Source organism: Marmota marmota, unplaced genomic scaffold (genome assembly GCF_001458135.2).
Source record: "Marmota marmota marmota unplaced genomic scaffold, marMar, whole genome shotgun sequence".
Lineage (NCBI taxonomy): Eukaryota > Metazoa > Chordata > Mammalia > Rodentia > Sciuridae > Marmota > Marmota marmota.
This window is the reverse complement of record NW_026000019.1, coordinates 29,808,608-29,829,621: the sequence shown is the minus strand read 5'-3', so window position 1 is coordinate 29,829,621 and position 21,014 is coordinate 29,808,608. Positions and strand designations below refer to the sequence as shown.

The window sequence follows — 21,014 nt, the reverse complement described above, 5'->3', positions numbered from 1 at the left end:
TTCAGTACTGGTAGTTTTGCTGTGTATTTTTAACATATTGTCATTTTAGAGGGGTATATAGTAGTAGTAACTCATTTAGTTTTATTTTGTATTACACTTTTTTTCTAATTATGTTGAACAAGTTTTTCATTTGCCTATTGGCTCTTCCTATGTTTTCTTAGGAAATTGTCTTGGTTCTGCCCATTTTAATAAATCGTTTTTAAATTATTGCATTTAGTTATTTATATTTAATAAATTGAATGCTCATAAACAAACAAAATTCTCTCCAAGTACATGTATTCATAGTTCTGTCTTCTCAAGTGTCTTTCTTTCTTTCTTTCTTTCTTTTTTTTTTTTTTGGAAATGGGGTTTCTCTATGTTTCCCAGGCTGTTCATTAACTTATCAACTTGCCTTAGCCTCCTGAGTGCTGGGATCAATAGTATCCTTTAATATGAGTGAACTTTTTTTTATATTGATTAAATTTGACTTATAATTTTCTTTTATTTAGAATACATATATAAATATATATGTGTATATGTTTAAATATATGTATGCATAACTACCAATATCTATGTATATATCTGTATATATATACACACACACACATACACACACACACATATCTATGTATAACTCTATTATCTATCTTCCCTCAGAAACATTTTCCTAAGCCACGATTAAAGAGATATTCCTTAGCATTAGCCCTTCTGTATGATTGCTTGTTTCATCTTTTAAGCAGATGTATTTAGACATGAGTCACATGCAATAAAAGGAATCCATTTTAAGCACATGATTTGACATGTTTTTGAAGCCAGAATTAGACAGGCAGTCAGTATAGATAAGTAAACCGAGTCAGGTCAGATCCAGTCAGGCCGATTTTGAGTGAGTCCTAGCAAGATGGAGACTGTCCTCTGAGGGACTGAAATGTTAATTCCTTCAGAGCCCTTCCTGCTCCCTTGTCAAGAACCTGCCCCTGCTCCAGCCTGTTGCTAAGGTAACCTGTCCCAGAATTGCCCCTCCCCACATAGAGCTATAAGGTGGTTAATACGTGTCCTGGGCTGCACCATCCTGCCCTTCCCCCTTCAGCCCACCAGTTTCCCACCTTTTGACCCTCCCACTGAGCATTCCCGGGCCTAGTCGCTTATGCAGGAAGGAGAAAGATAGGGGAAGAGGGCAGGAGAACCAAGGACGCCTAGGACAGAAGACCTCGCTTCTGGGGATACCAGGATACTAGCCATGGCCCCCTTCTCCCTCCTGGGGGGAAGTCTGTGTTACCCCTTTTAAAATAAACCCTGCTTTATATGCTTGCTTCCATATGCTTCTCTAATGTTCAAACTTCAACATTTGAGGGAGCAGGACTCGTCACCTGTAACTGGAGGTATCATATCGACAGTATGTGCATACGTGTAACCATAACTATGATCAAGATTCAGAGTATTTCTGTCACTCATGCTCATTCCCAATTATTCTCCTCTACCACCCCAAGTCCCAGGAACTAGTGATCTGCTTTTAGTCACCAAAAACTTAGTTCAACAAAATCACTTAGGATGTTCTTTTTGTTTTCCATCTTTCGGGTTGACTTTTTTTTTCTTTTACTTTTCGCACCTTGAAAATATATCATCTTACTTCCTTCCAGCTACATGGTTTCTGCAGAGAATTCTATTGACAGTATTATCATTTATGATTTTTGTAGGGATAAAAATTCCTTTATTAAAAGTTCAGAAGAAAACAAAACTTAGAATTGCAATAATGTGTAAGAAAAGTAATTTTCTTTTGCTGGTGCAGCTAGTAAGCCCATCATTCTCTGTATAACTGTGAGATAGGAATTTGGGGATACAGGATAAAGTAAGATAGACTGAGTATTCAGAGAAGCACCCAATTGTCGTTGCAATGCAGAAAACACCCATAAACACTTCTAACTCCTGAGCAACCCAGCCCACTCCCTAGGCCCAAACCCTTGACCCATGCCCTTGACTGCGAAAACTAACACAAGGGTAATGCACAGGCACAGGGAAAACTCCTGTGAAATTGTGTAAATCTGCCCTGGCTCCACCTCTAGGCCAGCCTCTGCTATTCTGTAAATATCAGCACTCCACACCTAGGGGTTTGCCGCCTCTTCCTCTGTAGATTGCCCACATTTTCCCTTGGAAGTGTATCCCTTGCTTGACCCCCATAGCATCTCACTCTTGAGATAGCACACATTCTCCCCAAGATATGCCTTTGCTTTCCTAAAGAACTTTTTGTCTGTGTTTCTGACCAGCCTGTGCTGAAATTCTTTTCTCTCACATAAATCAAGAACTTCACTTTTGCTTCATCAAGGCCTCCTCTCTGGGATCTCCTTGGACCTCTGGGGACTAGTGGGCACAGTGATCCTTATTTTTTAAAAATCGTGTTCTACTACTCTACATTGAGTTATCACTTTAATTTAGAATGGGCCATATGTCATGGTTAGTCTTATAAGAAATAATTTGAGATTTTATCAGGTCTTGGTGAATGTTATATAAAGATTCTGTTATATTAACTTGGCAACTATTTGTCTTTTTTAGTTTTAACAGGCAAGGAACTTGGTCAGATTCAAATTGAGATCTTGTTTTCTTGGATGGTATTTCTTTTGTTTATTTAACTATTTCATACTTCTGGGTTTCTTTGTATATATTCTACCCACATGTGGTTCACAGTTCAGCCAGATACTTGGCCAAACTAATAAATAGAATTGGAACTTTGTCTCTCTGTTCCCTTTCTCTCTCTAGATCTTTCATTTCCAGGATTTTCTCCAGCTCTGGTTTCTTTGAACTCTGTTCCCTGATTTGAAATTTGCTGGTTTTGTATGTTTTAACCTTTTTAAAGAGAGTATTCATTATGACTTTCATTCAGATTAAAAATGTTATCATGGCTACATTCCAGAATCTGCCTGTTTTTATAGTAACTCAAAGGCCTTCAAGTGCCTTGTACAATGTGGTTCTTTTCCAGTGTGTAGTCATTATCTTCAAAACTATTGGTACACTAGGGAACTGCTAAGATTTATTCCTTTTTTTCTTTAATTCCTGTTTTCCTTGGTTTAACTTTATAACATTAACAAAATATTATTTTATTTAAATTTTTCCTAATCCTTCTTAATCATTGATTCATTTGGAAATTATTGTAGGAAATGTAATTTTGTAAGTATTTTACAAAGAAAATTAAATTCAGCCTACCTCCAAATTATTGGATAGTCTGAAAGAGTCAAGAGACTGTTGGTGGAATTATTGATTTGAGGAATGAGCGATAACTGCAATCTATATCAAGGAAACACTGAACATACCTTAATATCACCAGATACCTTTGTGTAACTCCTATGATATAGTGTCAATGCTCAGGTTTCTATTATTTTGTTTCTCTGTAGAGGCAAAATTAAAAAAAAATTACCTTGATTTTGTCCCCTATTATATATATATATCAGATAATATCCTAGAGATGGGGCTAAAACACTTAGTAAAACATGGAGGGGAAGGATCATCCTTTGGAGAGAGAAATAGAGATCAGTTCAGGAAAATAAGACCAGAGATCATGTTAAGAAGAACAATTTTCGAATAGTAAATGAGGATGTTACTAAGAGGTTGATCCAAGAACCAAGACTGAGCATAGTGATACAATGTCCCTGAGTGGAGACATATCCAAAAATATCTGCCTTGAACTTATAAGTTTTCTAAGAAAATACATTCCCTTTCCCTGTGGGAGTGCCAGGTCGTATAATACTTTCATGTGAAAAATCAAAGGTACTACACACACACACTCTCTCTCTCTCTCACACACACACACACACACACACACATACATACATACATATATACTGAGAGAGGAGAGAGAGATTATGAAGAATTGGCCCATATAATTATGGGGACTGAGAAGTTCCGTCTGCAGTCAATAAGCTGAAGAGACTGGAAAGCATGTAGTTTAAATTCAAGTCTGAGGCTCAGTTCAAAAAAATAGGAGCCCAAAATCACACCTCACACAGGCAGTAGAGGGAATCCTAAGAGGGATCTTTTGTTTACAAAAGCTTTCAACAGATTGGTTAAGGCCCACCTACAGTGGGGAGGCAATCTCTTTTTCTCAGTGTGTGAATTTAAATGCTAATTGTTAATACAAACACAGAGTGGTTTAATCAAGTGACTGTGCCCTCTGTGGTTCAGGCAAATTGACACATAAAATTAATCATCACAGTAATATCGATGCCCAAGTATCAATTGCTTTTACTATATCAAATACATTTATTTTTAGTGTAAGAATATTTTTTAGTATCACTTATTAGAGATTGTTTTTTCTTCTTTAAGATTTTTATATTTAAAAGTATTTTAACTCTCCCTTTGAAATACACCATCTTTTCATCCACCTGTTGTTTTTTTTTCTTTTGTCTTCAATACAATGCAATATTTCTGATTTTTTTTTCTCTTCTTCACTCTTTAGGGTAGAGAAAGAGAAGCAATGGAATAAAGATTCTTGAGAGCATTTATCTCCTAGAATCCAAAAAAAATGGTAACTTATCATAAGTCACAGTTAGAATTTATTTATGTCACATTAGAATTTATTTCCTGTAGCGATTGCTAGAAAATACAACTGAAACTTAGACTTTACAGTTTTCATATGGTATATTTGGGAGGAGTTCCTGGTTATGTGGAAAAAGCAAAAAAGTCACTTTGACAGTAGTATGGAACTGATTGATGGCTTGGGGATTGAAGCCAATGGAGATAATGGATAACATCTAAAAAAAAAATTGCTAGACATTTTCAGCTAAAATTTAATGTATATATCTTTCTCTGGATATAGAAATAAATATTATACTTTATTTCCATACATGAACCCTATTGAAATACTTGAGATGGAATATTTCATACCTAGTTTATTAGAAACTCAAGTTTGTACTCCAGTGGGGGGGGGAAATGATTAATTTAACTTAAAAGACTGAGTTAGGAATCGTGTCATTTGGGCAATTTCTGCTGCTCTGAGGGCAGCCGCTGAGAGCCACTGACAGATAGCAAATAGAGTCAAGTGGAGGAAGAGTTTGTGGCTATGGGCCTTTAGTTCTCCCTACCATCCTCTTGTGACTCACTCATGAAATCTTAAGACAGAGCAGTGAAGGTGGATTTCTTTTGTATCCTTCTACAGAGGAAGAGTAACAATTTCTAAGAACTTGAAGGTCTAAAAACGGTTGCAGGACTCCAGCAATAGACAGCTTAACTTTTAACCTAATTTCAAACTCAGGGCAGGCAAACACTAGCACAGACCTGTAAATAGGCACCTAATTTTTCTTTCTCCGATTTCACAGCCCCTCTCGTCTATTTTGACTCAGACTACCAGAGACCTGCAGAAAAAAATAAGGATAATTGGAAACAATAGCCAAGCTATCTAGGATATTTTATCCATGATCCTTTACTCCATTCCCTCCTCTTGGGACAGAGTCTTGGAAGGTAATCTTTCCATTTCTAGAAAGTTAGGAAAAAGCAGTGTATCGCCTCTGTGACTTGTACCTAAATACTCCACAACTTCCATGAGCAATCTCCAAACCTAAACTCTACTGTTTGTTCTTCATTATTCTAGCTTTGAAAGTGAAAAATACTCTTTCCCCTGTGCATCTTCCTGTGATCCTATTCTCCTCAACTTAGTGCAGCAGTGAATTTGCAGGTTTCTAATAAACCTAGACTAAAAGGGAAAACTCTTGTTTCTTCTTTGGCAATGATAAAGCATGGCTTTATTTGTCCTGGTGAAGTCAAAGGAAGAAAAAAAAGTTTTACCTTTGCAAGAAAGACCTGAGAAATAAAGGGAAGGGTAAGGGAATAGAAATAGGAAAGATAGAATGACTGAGACGTTACTATCCTATGTGCATATATGAATATACAACCAATGTAACTCCACATCATGTACAACCAGAAGAATGGGAAGTTATACTCCATATAGGTATAATATGTCAAAATACATTCTACTGTCATGTATAACTAGTAATTACAAATTTTAAAAAAGAATACTCATGTTAGGGCTAATGATTTAATTATCTAAATATGAATTTTATACAAAAAAAAAAAAAAACCCTGAACACCTGATGTAGTTCCAGGGTTCCAACAATGAGACATGTCTTAAAATATTCTAAAATCAGATTTGTTTGTAACACATATGTAATAAACATATGAATATAAAATATATTTTTAAGAGAGACCTCAGAAAAGACAGCCCTGTGCTACCTCCTTCGTAATGCAGCATTTTCCAAATTCACTTTTCTTTCCTTAGTTTGCATCAGCCTTCAGTTTCTAATGAGATAGCCAGAAATTTGGAAAACCAACCAACTAATGGCCAATGCCAATTTTTTCCCCCTGTTCCTTTTTCCCCTATTGGACCTGTGAGATTTGAATCCTTGATGTTTTCTGCATCCTTTTTTGCTTATTGTGAGAAAGATGGAACTGTTCCAAAAATAATGTTGCAATAATGGCTCCCTGGAGTTTTAAAAAAGTATAAATATCTAACAGCATATTGAGGCCATAACTAATAAGAGACAAAAGAAGAAATTTTTCCATGATGCTTTGGGGGATAATTCTCAGAATTCTCAGCAGAGGAGGTAGGAATACAGGTTGGGGCATGGAGATGTCAGTGGTAGAAAAGAGAGGAATACAGTCTTTTAGAAATAGAAATGGTTGTGATACTACTGGACTTAATTGGATTTTACCAGTTAAGAAACATAGAAAATACATACAATGTGGGGCTTAGGAGGGATATAAAATAGAGCATCACCAATTCGACCAAATTCCACAAAATAAGCTTTCCAGAGACCACAGTCCTGACTCCCTCTATATCAACCATCCCTGAATCCTTTAGGAAATCTTCCCTGGATAAGAAAAAGAAAAGACCATAGCTCTCTGTTAAAAATGGGCTTAGGACATTCATCTTCCATTCTTAAACATCACTTGAAAATAGTATTTTTTGACAAAGGAATATTAGAAAAATCTCATTAGCAAATGAATGTCTAATGGAGCTGCCTTTCTTTACAGACCTTCTGCTTTCCTTGAATCTCACTATTCTAAAATTCTGTGGACAATAATCTACTGCATAAATCTCAGAAATGGGAGCTGAGGAGGTAAATAAATTGCATTCCTCAAGGATGAATCCAGTGGTGTTAGTATTGTTATTCATTATTTTATGTATAAAGTATTGGGAACAAAGGTAATTTTTTCAAAGGTAATTGAAAAAAGCAATGGTAGGGGAATTCATGAGCACCGGATCAAGCTGTTTACAAATCATTGACTGTGTGACAGATTATGATTCGCTGGTACAATTATAGCTATGCAATGTGATCTAATAGTCTACAGATGGGATCTCATACATTAGATCTAATAGGCTGCAGACTGGATCTCTGGTCTCATATATCTCCTTCCAAGATTAAAAATACTACCATCTCTTTCATGAGCTTGAAGGATACCTTTTACAGATGCCCTTTCTAAAAGACTTAATATGTAATGGAATATTCATCAAATAGTTAATAATTGATTAAACAAATAGCTTTTATGTGGCAATTTGTTTTTCCATTGTTCTGGGGATATAAACTTACTGCCAAGTCATTTACATTCTGGTACATAAAAAAGTAGAGACAACTATGCTTCATGATACAGTCTAGAATACAATATCTTTCTTTTAAACTTTCTTTGTTAAAAGAAAGTTTAAAAGAAAGATAAGCTTATATCACTCTTATCTTTGGAGACCAGAGTAGCCAGTTGTTGCAATTTTCAGCTGGGTGATCAGGAATGGATTCAAAGTAAATGAAAGTTTTTCAGGTGTAAGAAAAATGATGAGTGAAATCACAGAGGAGTGATGCTGTTAGATTAAAACACATAATCTTGCTGCAGAAAAACCTCCATTTTAAAAAAATTGGCACATTTGGGAAAAGAAGAAAAGAGTTTGTGAAGAAGATAAGGTGACTTAGCATCATTCTTGCCAAAGATGCTGTGTAGTTTAAAAGATTTGTGTACTATAGACAATAAATGCTTATTAAATGTGTTCACTCATTAATTTAATTTAATGAGCAGAATAATTAAATGAACACAGTATAAAATGAATAAATTAATGAAAGTAGTGACTTTATTCAGGGAACATGATTTTACATATTAGTCTACCCGTCACTATGATTCATTTGAATAGAAAAGCAGAAATGATATTTCTGTTCCAAACCCTCTCTTATCAGTGAGAAAGACTTAAGTGAAAGCACTCAGAAATGGTAGTGAGTGAAAGAATTATACCTCAAATACATAGGATCAATTGCCGGTTGGTCTCCTAAGTTGAGCTACATTGGTAAAATTGTTTTCATCTTGTAATTCACTTCTGTGCTTTCATTTTATTCAAGACTTCTTATTGATTTATCAAATTCAAATTTGATTTTAGTTAAGCCCTTCATGATTGTGCCCACCTGCAATCCCTGCAACTCCAGATGCTAAGACAGGAGGATCCCAAGTTGGAGGCCAACATGAACAAGTTAGTGAGACCCAGTCTCAAAATAAAAAATAAAAGATTGGTGATATAGGTCTGTGGTAGAGTGCCCCTGGGTTCAAACCCCTGTACCAAAAACAAAACAAACAAACAAAAACCTTTGTTGTTGTTGTTGTTGTTTAATCAAAGGGGAAAGAATTTGCCCACCCTTTAACAAGGTGAAATTGGACAAGCTGGAAACCCTTCAAGGTCAGGTGTGGTAAATGCAACTGTGAGTTGTGTTGGAACTCCAGGGAAAGGTGAGGAGATATAGTGGCTCACATTGAGGAGAGGTCTGATAGCTTGGACTTACTCCTTTTTGAATTTAAAGCTATAATTCCATCAGAACTTTAAGTCAAGTCCATCTTAATGGAATGACACACTGTGTCGGACCAAGTAGCCATGAGAACTTCATGTTTCCCTAGAACGATTTAAATATGACAAAAAAGCATTCCTATGCCAAGGTCCTTTTAACTCTCTTCTATCAAGAGGGTCAATCAAGTAGGTTGTGTCATTAAAGGAAAGGATAAAGTGCAATCGGTCTAATATTATTATCACTAAAAATGTACCCCAATAGGAATTGGGTTTAGATGTTGGTCCACTCGTTTGGTTAAAATAAAGTAATAGGGTTTAAAAATACAAATTAAAACCTCTGGGTAAATATACATTTACAGGAAACAAGAAACAAGAAAACTAGTAGTCACTTCATTAAAGTTAAGTAACATACACAGCAGAAACTGACAATTATTAAGAGCTTAGAAGATGCACATATTCCATTAAGTGATTGAATGTTTGTGAAAATCCTAGGAGAGCTACAATTAACATTTCCACATTATAGATGAGGAATCTGGGACACAGAGGATTACACAGATAGTAAATGGCAAAGCCAGGGTCATTATACAGAGTATTTCTATTTTGATTCCTTATTATTTGAATTGGCTGTATGAGAAAGAACCAACTAAACTTACACACATTAAAAGATGCAGAAATGTCACTGAAGACAGATGTAATCACAGTGTTTTGAAAGAATACTACCAAGTGATGTGATCAACATAGTATTTCTTTTTAGCACAGGTCCTTATACTTTCTCTGATTTATTTATTGTTATTCAACTTACAGTGAAACTAACTGTACATTTGAAGGTACACAATCTCTTCTTCTATTTCTGCTCTCTGTAGGTTAATCTCTGGAACCATGTCAACCAAGCTAATTTCTCCTCTGTCACAGAGTTCCTGTTGTTGGGATTCTCCAGTCTTGGAAAAATCCAACTTATCCTCTTCGCTCCTTTCCTGTGCCTTTACATGCTTATTCTAAGTGGAAACATCACTATTGTTACTGTCATCCGACAAGATCGCAGTCTCCACATACCTATGTACTTCTTCCTGGGGGTCCTCTCCGTCTCCGAGACATGCTACACCTTAGTCATTCTGCCCAAGATGCTCATAAATCTGCTGTCTCTGCTTAGGACGATCTCATTTACCAACTGTGCCATTCAGATGTTCTTCTTCCTTGGTTTTGCCGTCACTAATTGCATGCTCCTGGGGGTGATGGGTTATGATCGCTATGTTGCCATCTGCCATCTGCTTCGATACCCCGTCCTTATGCGCTGGCAGGTGTGTGGACTACTGGCAGCAGCTTGTGCTGGGGCTGGTTTTCTGTTCTCACTGGTGGGCTCCCTCCTAGTCTTTGAACTCCCTTTCTGTGGCCCAAACAAAATCAACCACTACGTCTGCGACATCTCACCGGTTATCCGGCTTGCCTGCACTGACACCTCCATCAATGAGCTATTAATCTTCATTGGGGGAGTTCTAGCTCTTATGGTCCCCCTGACTTTCATCTGCATCTCCTACGGCTTCATTGTTCGCACCATCCTGAGGATCCCATCAGCTGAGGGCAAGCGGAAAGCCTTCTCCACCTGCGCTTCCCATCTCACAGTGGTCATTGTCCACTATGGTTGTGCCTCCTTTGTGTATCTACGACCATCAGCTAAGTACTCATCTAGCAAAGACAGGCTAGTGACAGTGACCTACACAGTTGTGACTCCATTGTTAAACCCCATGGTATATAGCTTTAGGAATAAGGATGTGCAGGTGGCCATTCGGAAAGTGCTTGGCAGAGTAAGATTTTATCCTAAAGCTCTGTAATGAGAATATTTCTCACACCTAGGGAAACATCCTTTCTGAGGATACAGAAATAATTACAATGCTGACGATCTCTTCCATTTATTTAGCACTTTACTCACCTCATAATGCAAGCTCCCCATGGCGTTATTTTGATAGACTTTGTGGGGTACAGATTAAACTTGGGTTTCTTGAAAATCAGTTCCAAACTTCAAACACTTTTCAAACTTACACCAATAAGTATTTTGCTTTCTCAGGACACTTAGGGGGTGATTTTAGCCTGTTTATTAAAGGATAAGTAAAATGTTAAGGGCAGTTTGTATAGAAGATCCAACTATTTCTACACAGGTTAAAAAGATTTCAGTAGGGCCCTTCACAAAATGATCCATATAATAGAAAAGTATTCATTAACTTTGAGCTATTTTGGAAAGGACCAAAGGTATCATTATCACTGTTCTGTTCTTGTAGGATTTTCACCTGAAGCAATGCAATCTTGGTTCATTGCTAAATAGGGAGACCTATTAAATATCTCTAAATGATGTAAAGTTCTACTTTTATATGCCTTCCTTCTTTTATTCCTATGGTCTATAAAAATGTAAAGATGTACCTAATATTTCACTTACACACAAAAAAATTAAAATATTTGAAAATTGATAATAAGTGTGTCCATTATAATGTTTAATATAGCTAAAGAGTTTTTTTTGGGGGGGGTATGTTTTTTGTTGTTAACCTAAGGATGAATTAAAGTTCACAGAACTCTAATTTTTATCTGGTTTCTTCACTAGATACTTTCCATTTTGTTTAAGAGCATTCTTAAAATGTGTCACTAGGTGACTTGGAATGATTACCTTCCTTGATCTGGAATCAATTTTATCTCAATTCAACCTAAGTTTCATCACCTCTCTATCAGATCTACCCACACGTGATTGCTTAGACTAGAAGTTTAATGTTATATATCTTCAATCCTATAATTATGAAACATTGTTCTTTGTTTAGCTTAATTTTATTGTTTATCCAAATATTTTTGGATTTGGCATTTGTTCCCTTAAACTTCTTCCTTTGATATGAGGCCTATAATTTTAGAATATCCAGGGTTTTTCTTCCCATGTATAATGTCCAATTTGCTGATAGTTTTTCTTATGGCTCCTTTCTGACACTTCTTCTAGGTTTGAATAGCAAACAGTATTCTATTGCATGAAAGCACAGCTCACAGTGGCCACATGAATTCCAATACTTATTTACACTCAATGGCAAAGAGCGTTGTGATTAAATACCGACTGATGTGAAAGTGATGGTAAGAAGGTCAGATGTTTCTTATCTTTGTTTTAGTTAAAAAAATAAAGTCACCTGTAAGTGAATCTCTAGAAGCTCCATTTGGGAAGACTTTATGCTGAACTTCTGCTCCGTTGCATCATGGGAAGCATAGGAAATATTTTCTTCATTCAGTTACATAAAGCAGCAGGTAACCCCTTTTAAAACCACATTCGTGGGACTGGACACAGTGGTGTACACCTGAAATCCCAGCAACTCAGGAGGCTGAGGCAGGAGGATAAAAAGTTTGAGGCCAGACAGGGCAACTTAGCAAGATCCTGTCTCAAAATAAAAATAAAATAAAATATAAACAGGGCTAGGGAGGTAGCTCAGTGATAAAGCTCCTTGGGTTTCATTCCCCACTCCTCCAACCCCAAAAGCACATTTTTATGGAGATTATAAGCTTGGTGGATAAAGTAGAACAGATTAATGTGTGATGCCATGCAAATTCCTTGTACTGCAAGAGTACCTAAGCAATTTTATGACAATCAGAGAGGTAGAAAGAGTGGGAAGGTAGGAAACATTCCCATGAAATGGAATTGAAAAAAATCTCTTGAGGTGATTAGAAAAGTCCCTTTTGTTGTCACAGAGACAAATTCTATTTTTTTTCTCTGTCAGGTATCTCATGCCTCCTACCACATTCCTCTTACAATCTACATTGTGGTAGCAATACCCTCAGTAATTAGACCATTTATTAACTATTCTTAATGCTTACGTTGTATGTTTCATTGGTTAAGACTTCCTCTTCCTCTTCACTTTAACTAAAATCTGTTCTAAGGAAAATGAAGTAGACAGGAAAATACACGGGGTGCTATTTCTCAGATCCTGAGTTCCTCCGGGAGTTATACCTTGGTATGAATATAATTTCACAAAACATCAATAATAGACATCACTGTCTGAACATAAGGGAAACAAAAATAAGTTAAAATTTTAAAGGGATTAAAATTGGGCATTTAGGGTTTGTTTGTTTGTTTTTGTTTATAGAGAAGGCAAAGGGTTGTTTTCAAGATAGAAGACTAAAGAGATGGGATTAGCATAAACAGAGGAAACTCTAAATATCTGCAACAAGATACCCTCAAGTCTTTGAAAGAGTACTAATCTGCACATCTGTCAGAAGACAGGGAAAGAACTGCTGGAGGAAATAGATCAACCGACCCCTAGAACTCATACAAGAAAGAGTTCATGTTCCCCATAGCCACCAAGTATTACGTATGGAAATGAAAAATAATATACTGTCTGAACTGAAAAAAACACTAGATAGCACTGACAGCAGATAATTCAGAAGAAAAGTTCCATTAACTTAAGCACCTAGCAATAGAAATTACCCACAAGATAGCACCTACGGAAAGAAAGCAGGGGAAAACCAAAAAAGAGGACTGATTGTAGGAACTTGTCAAACTTGCATGTAATAAAAGTCCCAGGAGAGAAGACAAGAAAGAGTGAAGTAAAAAATTAATTAATTAATTAAGGAAATAGTGATTAAGACGTTTCCAATTCAGGGTAATGTTATAAACCCATAGATCCAAGAATCTCAACATAACTCAAGCAAAATAAAAACTGAAATCACAACAAAGTACATATAAATCCAATTGTTGGTAATCAGTGATAAGAAGAAAGTGTTAAAAATGATGGGGGGCAAAAAGAGACATTGATGGACAGAAACACCTTCTCAGGAGTCTTGGAATTCAAGTAGTAATCTCTGAAATCCCACTGGAGACCAAGACCTAGAAGGGACATTTTGGGAATAAGACCCAATTCAGAAGCATGTTTGCCAACAATAGCCCCAGATCAAGTTCTGGACTTGACAATGACCCAGTGTTTCTTTTAAACTATCACCAAAACTGTCTGACAGTGGACTCCAGAGAAGCCACATAATAGTAATGCTTCTGGGGAAAAGCCTGGCAAAGATGTCCCCACCTTGAGACTCTGAAACAATCCTGACCCTCAGCTCCAGACTCTCTTAGCTACAGTCTGACAGCCACCTTGCCCACTCTAGGACTGTGTGCTTGGACCTCCAGAGGCGGACCTTCAGCCCTCCGTCTCACAGCAGATCCTGACGTGGCTCTGCAATTTGGCTCAAGTCCTCTCAAGTATGATCTGAAAACAGTTCTTCTTGCCAAGAAACCCATGGGGAGACACGTCAACCCCTGACCTCTGAGGCAGGGTATAGACCTTGGTATTGCTGTAGTCTTATGACTTATATTCAGACCCTTTCAGCCGTGGGCCAGGGCCAGTACTACCAGCAAAGAAATTCAATGACCCATAAGTAGTCTTCCCAGAGACCAGGAAGAAGCTATTTTGATATATCAACCTGGTAAGAGACTTTAACGTATGGACCCGGAGGCAGACTCTCATTCCAGCACCAAGCTGTGGTTCTGAGATCCTGAAGGTGGACAAATCAGCTGAGGGAGCACATTGAATTGACACCCACTAGAGGCCCCCATAACACGTCTGCGGAACACAGACCCAATTGCAGACCCAAAAGGAGCCATGTGACATAGCTTCAATCCCATGCAACCAGGATCCCAGGGTTAATTTCCTAAGCCTGGAGATCAAACAGGATAAATTGTTCTGTATATGTTTGTTAGGTCCATTTGGCAAACATCATTATTCTAGTCTACTATTTTCTCATTGATTTTCTCTTTGGATGATCTATCAATTGTTGAAAGTAGGATATGGAAGTCCCCTACCATTACTGTATTCCATTTCTCCCTTTGGTTCTCGAGCTACTTGCTTTATATGTTAAGGTGTTCCAATGTTCAATATATATATATATATATATATATATATATATATATATAAAATAAAATATATATTATATATAATCATATATATATGATTAGTTATCATCATTATGTGTACAAGATGATTTGAGAACTTTATTATTATATAATGACCTTTTTTGTCGCTTGTGACAGTTTTTTAATAAAATCTTATGTTTTCAAGTATAGCTAGCTCTACTGCTTTTTGCTGTATTTGCATGGACTATCTAACCCATCTCTTCAGTTTCAGTGTGTGTATGTCCTTCAGGCTAAATTAAGTCTCTTATAGTCAGCAAACCATTAGATTTCTTTTTTAATTAACCATGCATCTACCCAGTGCCTTTTGATTGAAGAATTTAATCCACTTATATTTTAATGAGATAGGTGAAGATTTACTACTGCCTTTTTAATTGTTTAGTTACAATTCCACAGTTACTTTGTTCCTTTTAATTTTTTTCCCCATTCTTGAGTATTCCTTTGTGATTTGTTGACTTTGTGATTTGTGATTTGTTGGGGGTATTCTTCAATTCTTTTTCTTCGTCTTTTGTTATTATACTAGTGGTTTTTTATTTGTCATTTTTATTTGTCATTACCATGGTTTCTACATAAACTATCTCTTAGTTACAACATTCTAATTTAATGATGACTTAAATTTAAACACATACAAAAACTACACATTATTACTTCTTTTACACATTTTATGCAATCAGTCACAGCTACATCTTTCTGTATTGTGTCCCCATTAACAATGTACTCTTGCTATAGTTATTTTCAGTGCTTCTGTCTTGACTTTGGTACTAGAATTAAAAGTGATTTACACAGCACCGTCATAGTGTAGAGTATTTTGGTCTCATGGAATGAGTTGGACAGTACTCCCTTCTCTTTTGTTCTTTGAAAATTTGTTAAAGTTTGATTCTTATTCTTCTTCAAATGCTTGGTAAAATTTACCCATGAGGTCATCTATACATGACTTTTTATTTGTGTAGAGTTTTCTTGGTTATTAATTCAATATTTTTCTGGTTGTATGCTTATTTATATTTTAGATTCCTTATTGAGTCAGTTTCAATAGTTTGTCTTTTAAAGAATTTGTCTATTTTATCTATGTTATCCAGTTTTTGACACAAATTATATATAATATTCCATTATAATCCCCTTTTATTCATCTACATCAAGAGCAATGTCTCCTTTTTATTTCTGATTTTAGCAATTTGAGTTTCTTTTCTTCCTTTTCTTATTTAGTCTTGCTAAAGATTTGTACATTTTGAAGATACTCTCAAAGAATCAACTTTTGCGTTTGCTAATATTCTCTACTTTTTTATTCTTTATTTCATTAGTCTTCTCTCTGATGTTTATTATTATCTTCCTTTTGCTTGCTTTGGGCTTAATTTGTTCTTCTTTTGTAATGTCATAAGTTAAAAGAGTAAGTAGAGATCTCTTTCCTTTTTAAATGTGGATCTTTACCACCACAAATTTGCCCCTAATCTCTGCATTAGTCGCATGATATATATTGTGGCATTTTTGTTTTCATTTTCACTCATATCCAAGTATTTTTAAATTTTCTGTTTGATTTCCTTTTTGATCCATTAGTTATTTAGTTGTATATAGGTTGATTTCTGTATTCAATTACGGCACTCTGTGCATAATCCACAATAATTCATAATACTTAATAATTTCACTTTAGTGTGTGTCCGAGAGCATGCTTTGCATGATTTCTATCCTTTTTAATTTATTGAGGCTTAATTTATATACTAATAAATAGTCTATCTTTAAGAATGTTTCATGTACATTTAAGAAAAATGTGTATTCTGCTTGTTGGACAGAGGAGTCTATATATATTGTTTATTTATTTAAAATATTGTTTAAGTTTTATGTGTTCTTCGTGACTTTCATTTTGCTTTTTCTATCAATTATTGAAAGTGAGATATTGACGCCTTTGACTATTGTTGAATTATTTATTTCTCTCTTCAGTTTCATCAATTTTTGACTCGTATGTTTTATGGCTCTGTTGTTTGGTGAATATGTTTACATTGCTCAGTCTTGATGAGCTGTATCTTTTATAAGGTATCTGATTTCACCTCTAGTAGCCATATTTATCTTAAAGTCTATTTTGTCTGACACTGATATAGAAAAATTCAGCTCTTTTGGTTACCATTTTACAAAGCATGGCTTTCCCCCTTCTTTTACTTTTGATTTATGTCTTTGTGTCTAAATACATCTTTTACAGAAACATAAAGTTGGATGTTTGTATCATTCTTGTTTACCACTTGTGGAAGGGGTGTTACCACCATAGGATTATAAGGATGACTGCACACATAACATCAAGTATATTCTGTTAATTTTTACCTTCATGTTGTAGTATTTAATATATTATGTTTGCCATCTTTATACTTCTTTATGTCTTATGACTTTTTGTTTTTCAATTCATACATTACTACCTTCTGCATTAAGTTATTTTATTGTACACACTTTTAATTTCTTATTATTTCTTTTACTGCATATATTTTTAATTTTTCTCATAGTGATTGCCCTGGGGATTACAATTAGTCTCCTAATTTATACAATCTAATTTGGAATAATATCAATTTAATTTCAATAGTACATAAAAACTTTTGTCTTATTGTATTTCTTTTATATCATCTCTATATTATTATTGTCATACAAGTTTTATCTTCATTCGTAATAAGGTTATCGACATGGTTTTATAATCATTCTTTTTGCACTGCAAATATTATTGTGTATTATGCACAGAGAAAGTATTTCTCTCCAATTTTTTTGCTTTGCACAAAACAAGATTTTCCATACTCTGGCCTCTTGCCTCTTCTAAAAAATGGGCCCATACATATTTTTATTATCTTTTCCTCTCCTTAGGAATCAACTAGTCATAGGAAATTAAAAAAATGGTGAAAGACCTGAACGTGTCTGACTGCTCTGGTTGATTGAGTGCAGAAGTCTGTATAGTTAGAGGATTCAGTAATATTTTATACTTACTTATTTTATACTTCCAGCCACTTCTTTCAACCTACTCATAATTAGTAAAACACAATATTTAGATTTCCTTTTGCATATTATTTTTCTTATTTCTCAATTGAGTTAAAATCTTGATAAGAGATAAGCATGGCGAACTTTTCCATACCCCTCAATATATTATTAATTATAATCAAGAATTACAATCCACTAAATCTTTAATCCTAAGGCTGTTTAAATGATAAGAGTGCATTCAAAGAGAACAGCAACACCAGGAAAGATTTTTTCCCTATGTAAGTTAATATGTTATGTGGCATAATAATTATAAAACTAATATGTTATTATTATAGAACTTTGAGGAAGTATAGGTAATTTTAAAATAAACCATAAAGTTGAGGGAAAAAAAACTTTAATATAGATTTAAATTTTTTCAGGAATTTTTTTCATATACACACATACAAATCTACCTGTATACCCATCAATTCTTTATCAATTTCCTAATTTCTTATAAAATTAAAGTTTATACCATATTATTTGATATTCTCCTTTTTCATTTAATATTATAATTCTTGAATGCCATTTTTTCTTTGGAAATGTGACTTCTAATATCTGCATAATATTTTCTCATAGATAAATGACAATTAGCCTAAATATTTCTGTTTAGGGATTTTTACATGGTTTTAATATTTTATTAAAAATGCTGAATTTAATATTTTCATCTATATATTTTTCCTAAATTATGTCCTGCCGCAGTCCAGCTGCAGCAAAATAGCCGGGGAGTGATGAGCAACTTGTGTAGATTGATACAGCAGGAGTGGGAGCCGTTTATTGAAGGACAACATAGGTATTTATACATTCCACACAGCTTATCTAATTAACATAAACTCGATACAGCAGTCAACCAATAAGGAATCTCCACACTAAATGGCTTGCTGGCGTTACTTCACAAACCACTCCCTCTGGCAAAATGCCAGGCGCCATCCAGACTTGTTTTCAGACTCTAACAATGTCCCCAATATGGAACCTAGATTTGAAATTACAGAACCAGTGGGCCTGAATATTTCCACTTAAGTTTAAGAGAGTTTGAAATAATTTGTCTAATTATAAGTAGTCATTCTCATAATGGTTGCCCTGGGGATTACAATTATTCTCTTAATTTATACAATCTAGTATAAATTCAAAATATGTGCTTATACTATTATCCACAATGGGTAATATGTTTATATAAATAACCAATTAAAAATTGGGGTATTTCAATATTGTTCAATATTTTATTTTTGATATTAAATATTACCAAAGTTTGTTGGTTTCTATGTTAGTTTTCTAGGGCTGTTGTTACAAAACACTAAAACATGGGTGGTTTAGAATAACAAAAATTTGTCGTCTCTGCTCTGGAGATAGGTAGAAGTCAGAAACCACTGTGCTGGTGGGACCTGTTCTCTCTCATGGCTCGGAGAGACTCTTTTCTTGCCTCTCTGTCTTCTGGTGTTTACCAGACATACTGCTCATCCCCTGGCTTGCAGATGTTTCACCTAGTCACCTGGTAGTCATCTCCCTGTGTGTCTTCCCTCTGTGGTCATTTGTGCTGGGTCCAGATTTCCCCTTTTTATGATGACTCCAGTCATTCTGTGTCAGGCCCCACTTCAATGAGCTCATTTTAGTTTGAGCATCACTGCAAAAATCTTACATCCAATTAGATCATGTCTTTAGGTACTAAGGGTTAAAACTTGAACATATCTCTTTTTGTAGGACACAACTCAACCCACAGCATCACTTAATTTTTCTTACACTTGTATTCTTAATCTATTTTCCTACTCAGGGTTCAATTTTTAGAGGTTGATTTGAAAGGACTTTTAATATTTAAGGGTGGTGTATATGGGCTGAAAATATTGTCTACTCTGTTATTCTGATTTTTATCTATTGTTTATTATTTGCAAAAATTAACAATGAGGAATTAAAGTGATTTCATCTTTATTTTTTATTTCTCCAAGACAAAGAGAGTCGTCTTTTCCTAACCTAAAAACAGAAAGATAGTTTTATTCTTTATATTAGCTTATCCTGTCTGGAATTTATTTGGTAAGTTGTATGAAGAAAGTGTCTCCCTCCCTCCCCTCTCCTTTTATCCCATGCATTCTTCTACTGTAGCCCCCTGCCCATATTTCAGATTTTTTAAATACCTGAAATTTGTCTCTTGACTTGGAGTGATCGAGGCTACTTCTCGGGAATATGGTTCTCCTATCATAAGTATGTATATATGAGTATATACCTCTAGGACTGTATATTCATATCTACATGATATACACATATACACATATGAGTGGTATTTGAGTCCTGGAGGTTGATGGATAAATAAAGGCGAGACCGAAAAGGTGTTATAATCCTCTTCCTATTCAGGCCTAAAGGTAGCCTATAACTTTTTTAAGGACTTCAATCTCCCTCTTCCTTTGGCCCACTTCCTTTGCAAAGTACGGTCTTTTTGAGCGCGGCCTTCACTTCACGGTTCCTCAGACAGTAAATGATGGGGTTTAAAAGTGGGACAATGACCGTGTAGAGAACAGACACCACTTTGTTGGAGTTATAGGCATACATGAGCTTGGGGCGGGCATAGGTGAACAGGGTGGTGGAGTAGAAAAGAGTAACAACGGTCAGGTGAGAGGCACAGGTGGAGAAGGCTTTTTGGCGACCCTGAGCGGAAGGGATCTTGAGGATGGCAGTGAGGATGGTGGCATAAGATGCCACAACCACACCCAGGGGAACCGCAATGACCATGAGTGCCAAGAAGAAGTCCACCAGTTCAGCCTGGGAGGAGTCCTCACAGGAGACATTGAGGAGTGGAGAGATATCACAAAAGTAGTGATTGATCTGAGGTGTGCCACAGTAGTGGAGCCGGGCTATGAAAACCATTTTAGTCATGGCTGTCACGAGTCCACACAGCCAGCACCCTCCGGCCAGTGTACCACAAAGCTGGTCGGTCATTATGACCGGGTAACGGAGGGGATTGCAAATGGCCACGTAGCGGTCGAAGGCCATGACAGCAAGGAGTATGTACTCAGTGCAGACAAAGGTCACAAAGAAGTAGAGCTGAGTCATGCAGCCGTTGAAGGAAATGCTCTTGTCGTGGCTGAGGAAGTCCACCAGCATCTTGGGACTGATGACTGTGACATACCACATCTCCAGGAAGGAGAGGTGGCTCAGAAAGAAGTACATGGGCTTGTGCAGCTGCCCATCACTGCGAATGGCTAGGATGATAAGAAGGTTCTCCAGCAGAGTCAGCAGGTAGGCTGCCAGGAAGACAGAGAACAGGAGAAGCTGGAAAGCTGGTCGAGTTGGAAATCCCAGAAGAATGAAATACGTGGTCATGGTTCGATTATCCACTTCCAGAATCCTGGTGATCAT

The 21,014-nt window shown here is 36.0% G+C and overlaps 2 protein-coding genes across 2 annotated transcripts; one reads left to right on the top strand and one right to left on the bottom strand.

Moving 5' to 3' along the window:
- The first annotated feature begins 7,196 nt into the window (after nucleotides 1-7,196).
- LOC107147276 (olfactory receptor 10R2-like) lies at nucleotides 7,197-10,605 on the top strand. The gene is made up of 2 exons (XM_015491664.1): nucleotides 7,197-7,271; nucleotides 9,640-10,605. Exons 1-2 carry the CDS (start codon nucleotides 7,197-7,199, stop codon nucleotides 10,603-10,605), a joined length of 1,041 nt encoding a protein of 346 aa, XP_015347150.1.
- Nucleotides 10,606-20,045: 9,440 nt separating this feature from the next.
- LOC107147275 (olfactory receptor 6Y1) lies at nucleotides 20,046-21,014 on the bottom strand. The gene has a single exon (XM_015491662.1). The coding sequence runs from the start codon at nucleotides 21,012-21,014 to the stop codon at nucleotides 20,046-20,048; it is 969 nt and encodes a 322-aa protein (XP_015347148.1).